Source organism: Anarrhichthys ocellatus, unplaced genomic scaffold (genome assembly GCF_004355925.1).
Source record: "Anarrhichthys ocellatus isolate YVR2014 unplaced genomic scaffold, GSC_Weel_1.0 scaffold112, whole genome shotgun sequence".
Taxonomy (NCBI): domain Eukaryota; kingdom Metazoa; phylum Chordata; class Actinopteri; order Perciformes; family Anarhichadidae; genus Anarrhichthys; species Anarrhichthys ocellatus.
Window position 1 is genome coordinate 330,686 of NW_022280142.1, and position 10,993 is coordinate 341,678.

Here is a 10,993-nt window from a genome sequence, read left to right on the forward strand (position 1 = left end):
CCCCCCCCCCCCCCCCCCCCACAGAGGTGATCCCCACCGACAAGGTGGAGGTCGGCTTCAAAGACATCGACGCCGCCATCTTGGTGGGCTCCATGCCCAGGAAGGAGGGCATGGAGAGGAAGGACCTGCTGAAGGCCAACGTGGCCATCTTCAAGACTCAGGGAGCCGCCCTGGACAAGTTCGCCAACAAGACCGTCAAGGTGACGTCCGAGTCCTCCATTTTATTTCATGTCCTCTAATTATCATTGATGAGTCATCGGTTGTCCTGGAGGGTTCTTTGTCTCGGGGCTTTCTGGGATTTGTAGTTCAAACACGGGGACATTAAAGCGCTTATTCAGCATTTCTTTTTTTTTTTTTTTTTTAGAACACTTTCCTTTTAACAGAGCGAGCTGTTTCTCTGCGGCCGCTTTAACTCTTACAGCAGCTTTATGTTTCTGGAGAAGAACAGCAGCCCGACAACGTTCCTCTGTGTGCTTTCAGTCATTTTTAGTGTAAGTGCGGAGAGAATGTTCAATATTAGATTTAGATCAACTTGAGACGAAGGATGCATCAAAGGTTCACTCGCACCGTAGCTTCAGAGGCTTTGTGGAGATGATGTTTCTTATTCTTTTATTTCAGCGTTACAGAATGTCTTGACTTCATACATCACCTGGCTGCCGACCCGTGTGACCCCGTCAGTCTGACGGAGCGGTTTTTTCATTTCAATGTGTTTCAGGTTGTGGTGGTTGGAAACCCGGCGAACACCAACTGTCTGATCGCCTCCAAGTCTGCTCCGTCCATCCCCAAAGAGAACTTCTCCTGCCTGACCCGGCTGGACCACAACAGGGCCAGCTCCCAGGTACACACACGGACACCAACACACACGGACACACACACACACACACACACAGACACACACGCACGCATAGACACACAAACACACACGCACGGACACAAACGCACAAACACACACGCACGCACGCATAGACACACAAACACACACGCACGGACACAAACACACACACGCACGGACACACAAACACACACGGACACACGCACGCATAGACACACAAACACACATGCACGGACACACACACACACACACACGCACGGACACACACGGACACCAACGCACACAAACACACACACGGACACCAACACACACGGACACCAACACACACGGACACACGCACGCATAGACACACAAACACACACACGCACGGACACACAAACACACACGGACACAAACGCACACGGACACACACACGCACGCATAGACACACAAACACACACGCACGGACACAAACACACACACACACACACGCACGGACACAAACACACACACGCACGCATAGACACACAAACACACACGGACACAAACACAAACGCGCACGGACACAAACGCACGCGCACGGACACAAACGCACGCGCACGGACACAAACGCACACGCACGGACACAAACACACACATGCATGGACACAAACACACGCACACAAACACACACGCACGGACACAAACACACACGCACGGACACACGCACGGACACAAACAGACACGCATAACATTTGTTTCCAGCGAGAGATATTAACGACTTTATTTAGAGACTTTGCTGTCGCTGCTCTAGAAACAATATTTAGTTATATTTAAATTACAAATCTAATTCTCTTCTGAATCTATTTGTTTTTAAAATACAATGTATGACTGGTGAGCCGAGCGTCACGGTGTCTGCTACCTCACCACTAGATGTCACTAAATCGTACACACTGTTCCTTTAAATGTTTATTCCATTAATGATTGTTTGCCATTAATTATCACCAATAGGTCATATACTTTATCCGTTATTACTGAGTGACGCTGCTGCTGCTGTCTGTCGCTGTCCTGCAGGTGGCGATGCGTTGCGGCGTGTCCGCTGACAAAGTGAAGAACGTGATCATCTGGGGGAACCACTCCTCCACCCAGTACCCCGACGTCCACCACGCCAAGGTCCACGTGAACGGCGCCGAGAAGGCCGCGTACGACGCCGTGAAGGACGAAGCCTGGCTCGGAGGAGCCTTCATCTCTGTGAGCGCTCGCTGTTAGAAACATGAAGAGCTACAATTCTTTTGGTAGTTTCTGTCTTCTTCTCAAACCGTCTCCTCTCCCTCTACGTCCTGCAGACGGTGCAGCTGCGCGGCGCAGCCGTCATCAAAGCCAGGAAGCTGTCCAGCGCCATGTCTGCCGCCAAGGCCATCTGCGACCACGTGAGGGACATCTGGTTCGGCACCAAGGAGGTCAGTGTGGACGGAGAGACGGCGAACACGATGGTTCAGTCTCACAGGGATAAGCGTTGTAGCACGTTTCTCCAGGCTTCTGGAAAGTTCTTAAAAAGTGTAACATGTAGCCAGAAGACACACCAAATCAGCTGCACAGTGTCTGATATGTATCGTTGCTGCAGGTTGTTGTTGTTGTTGTTGTTGATTCAGACTGACTGAAGTTGTTGTTGTGTTTCCTGTCGACAGGGTGAGTTCATCTCCATGGGCGTGTACGCTGCCGGAAACTCCTACGGCATCCCAGAGGACCTCATCTACTCCTTCCCCATCGAGATCAAGGTGGGTTCAACCAATCGGCTGCAGCCGTAGGCGCTGATGTCACAGCGTTCATCGTGGTTGGCAGCGGTGTGTGAGAATAACAGCTCACGGTGTGTGTGTGTGTGTGTGGGGAAGTAACGGATCCAGGTCAAATCTAGTGTTCCCTGAAGGCACGGAGATCAGATCAGCACAAAAGAAAGAAGAGAGCAAGTCTAACTTTCAGAGATCCCTGATACCAATAGCCCTCTGACCTTTCCCCTCACAGAACAAGACCTGGAAAATGGTCGACGGACTCTCCATCAACGACTTCTCCCGCGGCAAGATGGACGCCACAGCGGCCGAGCTGGTGGAGGAGCGAGACACCGCCCTGGACTTCCTGTCCCAGTGACGGTCACCTGCTGGCCAACAGCAGCACTTAGATCTCCCGAAAGCTCGCTGCTCGCGGCTCTGACCAGGAAGAAGAAGCCCTCCACTCCTATTAACCGTCCCAGTGTGTCACCTCTCTGTGTGTTTGTGTCTCTCGGCCACCTTATCAGTTTATCAGAACACCTGTTTAACCACCACAACCTGGCCTCCTCCGTCTGCAAGGCACCGGGAGAATGTCTGTCGGTAGATGATAACACACTCTAGCTGCCCAGAAACTGTAACGGAAACATGTTATCACCAATAAAACAACAAGGAAACTGAAAGACAGATGTCACGTTCATGCGTCTTTGATGTTCAGAAGTCTCATTATAGGAAACTTATCAGACGTTCTTGTATTGGACGTCACGATGAAAACCCCACAGAGGGGTCTACAACGAGTGTTCTGTCCTCAAATAGTGAAGCCCTACTGGCCCTACACCATCAGAGAAAGTTTGTTGCAGATATTTGGTACATATAAACTGGAGCCTCCTCTATGTTTTGTATGATCCGGGCTTCAGATCTCGTTTGGCATGGACTCTGATATGAGATTTAACTATTAAAGTACATTCAGCACGCGCATGTCCTGATGAGGCAGACTACACAGTGTTGATGCTTTCTACCAACGTCTCAAATGAGGATTCAGTGGGATTTGAATTCAACACAAATACTGAAGTCAGTCAGAAGTGATTTCTATTACGTCCTCCAGTGTTTTACAGTGGATCATTGTAACCACATGGGGGCAGCACTGAGCCGAACTGAACACAAATAGAAACCTGAGTGGGTTTGTTGGTGATCCTCAATTGTTTTTTATACGTAATCTCAGGAGTTTCAGGACATTTAGGCTCAATAACAGGTTAGTATGTCCTGTACAAAGATATATATATATATGTATATGTAGGTACAGGTGAAGTGGTACAAACTTAAAGTTGAATCAGTTATATTAATACAAATGGTTGAATTTTCATTTGAACAAACATGGATTAAGTCCAAATTCGATGCAATTGAAAAGAAAATGAATAAAATGGACTTAAAACTAAATGAAACTGCCGTAAAATGTTACGAAATAGAGTAAAATGTATTAAAAACGTAAAAAATAGACCATCCTGGGTGGACGGGGCATGTTGTCTACTCCCTCTGATTGACGGGCGTCTTCCACCAATCACCGTTTTCGAGCACATTACGTCACTTGCGTTCCGTGACGTACTAGGCAGGCTGTCAGCTGTAGAGGCTCAACTGCAGCACGAGGAGGAAGAAGAGGAAGAAGAAGAAGCTGCAGCGATTTTTAACGGTTTCGTTCGACTTTTTGTTTGTTACGAAGACTCCGGGTCTGACCTGTAGTGTGAAAGGTAGTCTGTCCCGGTCTGAGGTTGTCAGCCGTGTTTCTGAAGCTCTCCCGGTACTTGGACAGTGTGTTCAGGTGGGTAACTTAATAGCTTCGCGAGACAGACCTGCTCGTGCACGAAAAGTTTGTCCAAAAAACATGTGTTGTCTGCAGGTTTGGGGGGAAATTTAATGCACATTCAAAGCATTAAAACCCAAAACATGTCTGACCAGCTGGCATGAACCTGCTTCTGCACTGTGTGTGTGTGTGTGTGTGTGTGTGTGTGTGTGTCAGAGAGACACCAAGAAATTACCACACAGAAAAACAAGTTCTCACAAATACTCAAAAATATGCAAAGATACATGGTATCAAAATATCTAAATATAAGCACAAAGATTAGTATTCATATATAAACTAGCATATATTGTAATAATACATGAATTAACTTTATATAATATTACTTTCAGTGGTGGAAGAAGTATTCTTCAACTTAAGTATTAAGTATTATCGGCAAAATGTACATAAAGTATGAAAAGAAGAAGTACCCACTATGGAAGTGAAATGTTGCATATATACTATGATATATGATGTTTCTGGATTAATACTACGGCTGCATTAATGTGCGTGTTAGATGTTTAAGTTTAACTAGGAGATGAACTGTACTCTGTAAAGAGACTAAAGCTGTCGGGTACATTGAGTGGAATAATAATGACAGTATTTACCTCTGAGATGTAGTCGAGTACAAGTACAAAGCTGCATACAATGGAAATGGGTACAGCAAGTACCTTGAATTGTCAGTACTTGAGTAAATCTACTTAGTTACAATCCACCACAAATTACTTCCTTTCTAAACAATATTGCAAAGTGCTTTACAAGAAATCCACGGCGATACAAAACGACTTGAATTGAATAGAAGATAAAATAAATATGTGAAATAAGTTAATAAATGGCAACAAAACAAACAATGAAAAGGTAAGTAGTCCGAGGAACCGAGTCAGGAAGACATTAGTTACTTTAGAGTCATTTAATTTATTTGAATGATTTGAGAAGAAGTCGTTGGCAATGAAAATCAGGCTCCTCAAACAAATATGTATATACACAAAATGTAAAAATCTGGATCTAAGACATAAAATAGTACAGAAGTTAAATATCTATAAAGATATAATTACTATAAAATCAACTATTTATATGTTTGGGCACATTAATTGCAAAGTGAATTAACTGATGTAAACAGGAATGTAGTGAACGTAAATGCGTCACGAGAGATGGATTAAAGTGGCGTCTGTGAATTTGAGAAGTAAACTTTATAACTTTATGATCCTTATCCAGTCTGCTGTATAACTTTTCAGCTCACGCACCAACGGCCCATCGAGGTTTCCTTCACCGCTCTGTGATGACTGTAAATCTATTTCTAAAGACTCAGAATAAGCAATGAGTCACAGTTACACACTCACTGAGGAGGTTATGTTGCATGTAAGCCACACGTGATAATAGAGAATACACTTTCAAGTACAATCAAGTCAATAAATGTACAATTAACAGAGTTAAACTACTGTTATCTGTTATCTACATGAAAAATACCATCCCACAGACTGTTCTGAGGGATGTCGGACAAGAAATAAACTCCCCCCCCCCCCCCCACACACACACACACACACTATAAATACATTTACTGGATCAACACTCAAGGTTTCATACATTTATTTTCAAGTACAGTTGCAATTTTAGGGTCAAAACAAGTGCTTTTCGTGGTACTGCTGTATGATGCAGCAACTTTCACTGATACTGGAACATTTGTCCCGGCTTTACTAAACTAGAGCATCAAACATCTGTTTTATGTATTACTGATATATACGATATATGTCTGATTGTACTGGGGATTGTAGGGAAGCTTTTTTAAATGACAGATCAAAGATATGAAGTTATTTGTAGTTGTTTTTATTGGTGAAATGCTTAATCCAGTGATGGTTTGCAGTTAGGCCAAGGTGTCGTCACTTTGATGCCTTTGTTTCAGAACTGACATTAAAAGTATTATTTTTAATACTTTAGGAAATATAAACGTAGTTTTTCTACAAAACTTTCCATTGAACAAAATAAGCCGAAACGTGTCGTGTATAGTACAGTTTAAATCGTCAACATTTTAATTTAAATCTTGAAGTTTAGTCTAACAACACTATGAACAACACGAGGCATCCGATGTCAGCTTTGACAGGTCTTGACAGTTTTCGAGTCACAGAATGTTCTCTGTTGCTACCGTTTAACATATTTGGGCTGTGATACCCAGCAAGAAATATTGTACCTTGTTTTTCTTCTTCTTACCACCTTGGAAACCGCTCAAAAATTCAACACTGTGTGAAAACTTTGATTGTCAACTCTCAAAAGCAGATGACAATTGGGCCAAATTTGCTTCAGAACTACACTAAATAAAACACATGTAGTGTTTTTAAGGCCGCTACTACACTTTATTCATTATCAATTTATCATTCAATTATATTTTAATGACTTATTTAGTCAAAGAAATGTCAGAAGACAGTGAAAAACGGCCATCGCAAGTTCTCAGGACCCAAAATATTTAGCTTTGTCTGACGAACAGTTTACGTTACAAAATAGTGAAAAGCAGATCATCATCACCAGAGGTGAGAGAAGGAATTTTACCTCAAAGACACATAGTTTGAAATTCCGAGCATATCTCAGATTGAGGGATTGCCTCCACATGGCTCTCAACATGTCCGCGGTTGAGCTGGCGGCTTGCTGCTAACAGTGCTAACAGCGCTAACAACGGACACACAGTGCGGACAGAGCCACGGGTGAACCGGGGTCACATTCATCACATATGAAGCTGGTGTTTCAGAATACATGAAAGAAAATGTAATGAATTAAACTGTTATTAATTGATTGTCTGTCAACTAATTGATTAACCAACTTATTGTTTCAGCACTAATTGTTTTCTTGATTGTGTTTCAAACCCAAACTGGTGTGTGTGTGTGTGTGTGTGTGTGGCTGTGGCTGTGGGCAGAACAAATACACGCACACACACCCTGGCTTTGTGTGATTGGTGTGTGTGTGTGTGTGTGTGTGTGGCTGTGGGCAGGCCTTGTGTGGAGCTCAGGGTCGGAGCTGCAGGTCTGTGAGCTTCCTCTGAGCTGAGGATGAGGAAGACGTCCGTTGTTCTCTGACAGCTGTCTGCCGTTAGTGTTTTTATCTTTGGGACCATTTTCCAGGTTTTAAAAGCTGCTTCGCCTCCACAGATCGTATCATTACTGCCTCTCGTTTGTAAGCAGACGGGGGTAAAATGTCTCGTTTAACTGTAGCTGGTAAGTTTACGTCCACATTGTTTAGCCGTGGTTTTGGGACGTTTTAGTGTGTGTGTGTGTGTGTGTGTTTGTGTGTGTGTGTGTGTGTTTTTGTCTTTTCCCAGATGTTACCGTCGGGCTTTCTGACTTGGTGTATTATATAAACAATATTTAAGAGCTTAAAGTATAAAATGCTTTTGGTTGAAGAAAGGTTTCCTGTTAAATTTATCATAAAATATATGAAAACTATTTTATCCTCAAAATTCTGAGGAACGTTTACGTCGTTGAACTCCAGAAACGGAAACAAGGAGTTAAATTACTCAGCAGTTGATTTCAGATAGCAGCTTTAATTGTTTAATAATTCGTTTAATATAACAATAATAGTAATAAAAGCATGTTAAATATTAAGGTGGACTAGTGTAGTTACTCTGTAAGAAGACGTTTGTTATTGAGTGAATTGTTGCTGATGTGTTTACGTACAAACTGAAACAAATTTGAGTTTCAAATAATATAAATACTTGAACGGTGACCGTTAATTACAAAGATAATAATGTCAGCCTGTATATTGAGATGTTAAAGATACAAAGATTTCACTTCATATATTTTGTACTAAAGTACGATTTCAGGACCTGAACCAGACCAGATTAGTTCAAGGTCAGTTCAGAAACATTTAGAATCAGCTGCACATATTTAACAGTTTGACCATTTTCATGTGAGAAAATGAAAAGTAATGTGTGTCACATATTCAAACCACAGAGACCTGACGCCCAGGTTATTTTATTTTCCATTGTGTGTGTTGATAGATGTTAAACTGCACGATACTGTTCTGTGCAAGTTGATTCTTCACTGTCAGTGTTTGGTCTCTAATGAAAACATAAATCAAACTTACTATCTGTGTGTCTTGCAGACCTGACCAGAGGAGTGATGACGGAGTTCCAGGAGAAGCTCCTTCAGCAGCACGAGGAGTCGATGCACCGCGAGCTGGAGGCGCTGCTCTCGACAGCCAACGAGGCCGAGGTGAGGAGAGCTCCATCTCCTCCCCAAAAATACAAGTTTATACCTGAAACCACACACAGCTGGAATGCTGTCAAAGTGTTTGGCAGACGAAGCTTGAGCTCCCAACAACATTTTACACGTTTCTGTATAAGATCTCGACTTCATTGTAATACTGAGTTTCTGACAAACGTCATCAGAATGTCACCGGGTGTGATAATCATGCACTGAGTCATGGAGACGTCACCCGTTGGTTTGTGGACACTTTGAAGGCTTAAGTTTGGCATTTTGGCCGTCGCCATCTTGGCTTTTTGCAACCAGTGAGCAGAAGTGACGTAGAGACGCTGTATACGTCTCTGGTAACATCTTAAGTGGCATTAAGTCTTATTCAGTTTTAAAGTCTTTGTTGATTTGGGAACCACACATTGTGGTTTTTGGGTCACACGAGGTAACGAGGGTTATGGGCTAATTTATCTCTTACAAATATTTGTGAAGTGTTGCACACAGGGAGTTCAGTCGGTCACCTTATCACACAGATAAAACATAGACTCTGTTGAGAGAGGTGAACAACCCTGAGATCACACACACGCACACACACACGCACATGCTCGTGTAATGCTGCAGTGAATGGGAATATATTGAAGACAAACTACAGATTCAAAATGTAGTCGAGCTGTTTACAGAATCGTCTTCATTGATAATAGCAACCACAATACGAACTAAAATCTCTCAGAAAATCGGATTAAACTTTCAGTTTCAGTTCAGTTTAATTCAGTTAAATCAGACGATTGTCTAAATCAGATCACTTTGTGTTTGTGTGCATGCATTTAAACACAGTCAGCAGGAATCTGGAAATATTCGTCCCTTTGTTCGCCATAATTTCACTTGGAACTGTTCTGTTCATTCTGCAGCATTTGCACAAAGTTTTTGATTAAATGAGAAACTACTCCGTACTTTACCATGTGGTTATTTCATAGACTAGCCTATTTATTTATTGAACTACCAGGATTGAGATATAAACCAGTATTGAGGTTAAGATTTTACCTGCTTTTTAACAACACAACAAAAATATTGAATCGATTTTTGTTCTCACTGTCGCTTCAGTTTGGTTTAGTTGTTCTGATGTTTGGTTTGTTCTCTTTCAGATCTCCAGAAAAGACTTCGATGGCTTCAAGAAGCTGTTCCACAGATTCCTGCAGGTCAAAGGTCCTTCAGTCGACTGGGCCAAGATCAACCGGCCGCCGGAGGACTCGGTAAGCACCAGATACCATGAGTCACACTGTTCCTTCCACCATTGTGGAGCCAAACAGTCGAGACTTGGTAGAGCAGTGACAGGCGGCAGCAGAGCGTAGTGGATGGGCCGGAGCCATTTACAGTATATTAGGTACAAATTAATTTATGGTACATGATCGGCCCGTAATGCTCTTTAATTACATTCCCCACGGTAACAGTTAGTTATATGGAGCAGTGATGGGCTACACACACACACACACACACACACACTCATAGAACAGGAGTAGTGGAGCAGCAGTAAAAGTAGCACATAATGGAAATTATCAAGTGAAGTACAAGTACCTCAAAATTGTACTTGAGTAAATGTACTTCCACCACTGGACAAGAGTGAGCCTTCACGCAGCCTGTGTATTGATTTTTAAATTACAGGAGATTTGTTTCCACCATCGCTCGTGAGACAAAGGGAAAGAAAGAGTCGAGGCGAGTCGAGGCGATGCCGTCAATGAGTGAAATGTACACCAAAGAGATCCAGACATTCATCAACTCTCTGCATCACGTACAAATCCAACTGTAGAGATAAAATAGACTCGACGTGTCCTGATGTAACTCTGTCCTGGAAGCACAGAGATGAAAACGATCCGTCTGATCATCTGACCAGCTAAAATAATGTGGCACTGTTCCAGAAACCAGATCTGAGGACAGAGGACACTCAGGCTAAAGCCAGCTATTTGTCATCATGGGGACATTTCACACACACACACACACACACACACACACACACACACACACACACACTCTGTCCACCCCTCAGTGTTCCCAAAATACCCGAGCCCAGTGAAGGTTAGGACTAAGAATAGTCTTAACCGCCTCAGCTTTCGAAAGTCTAGTTTTAGGGCGGCGAGGTCAGAGAGACGGTGACATTTGTCTCCTGTGGGACTCTGGACACTCACTTGTCTTCATGTCCACCCCTCACCCCCTTATCCCCTTATCCCCTTATTCCCTTATTCCCTCACCCCTCCACTGTTACCTAACTGCTGTTAATAATGACCAGATCCCACAAGACATCGTTATCGTCATGAAGGCTAATCACAGGACATGAAACACTATATCCTGAGTGCACTTATGCAACACACACACACGCACACGCGCACACGCACACACACACACACACACACACACACACACACACACACACACACAC

At 43.2% G+C, this 10,993-nt stretch overlaps 2 protein-coding genes across 4 annotated transcripts in view; both read left to right on the forward strand.

Moving 5' to 3' along the window:
• LOC116399486 (malate dehydrogenase, cytoplasmic) overlaps positions 1-3,242 on the forward strand; it is a 9,802-nt gene extending 6,560 nt beyond the window's left edge. For both annotated transcript variants that reach the window (XM_031876677.1, XM_031876678.1), the window contains exons 4-9: positions 25-200; positions 716-838; positions 1,865-2,041; positions 2,137-2,250; positions 2,479-2,568; positions 2,813-3,242. In XM_031876677.1, coding sequence (XP_031732537.1) covers positions 25-200; positions 716-838; positions 1,865-2,041; positions 2,137-2,250; positions 2,479-2,568; positions 2,813-2,935 — 803 coding nt within the window. In that variant the 3' untranslated portion in view covers positions 2,936-3,242. The remainder of the gene's footprint in view (positions 1-24; positions 201-715; positions 839-1,864; positions 2,042-2,136; positions 2,251-2,478; positions 2,569-2,812) is intronic.
• Positions 3,243-4,178: 936 nt separating this feature from the next.
• LOC116399461 (UTP--glucose-1-phosphate uridylyltransferase-like) overlaps positions 4,179-10,993 on the forward strand; it is a 10,396-nt gene continuing 3,581 nt past the window's right edge. The window contains exons 1-3 of one of the 2 annotated variants that reach the window (XM_031876649.1): positions 4,179-4,369; positions 8,474-8,583; positions 9,705-9,812. In XM_031876649.1, the coding sequence (XP_031732509.1) occupies positions 8,491-8,583; positions 9,705-9,812 (201 nt within the window). In that variant the 5' untranslated portion in view covers positions 4,179-4,369; positions 8,474-8,490. Of the gene's footprint in view, positions 4,370-7,399; positions 7,588-8,473; positions 8,584-9,704; positions 9,813-10,993 lie in introns of those variants that run through there. The other variant, XM_031876647.1, reaches the window with a different exon arrangement.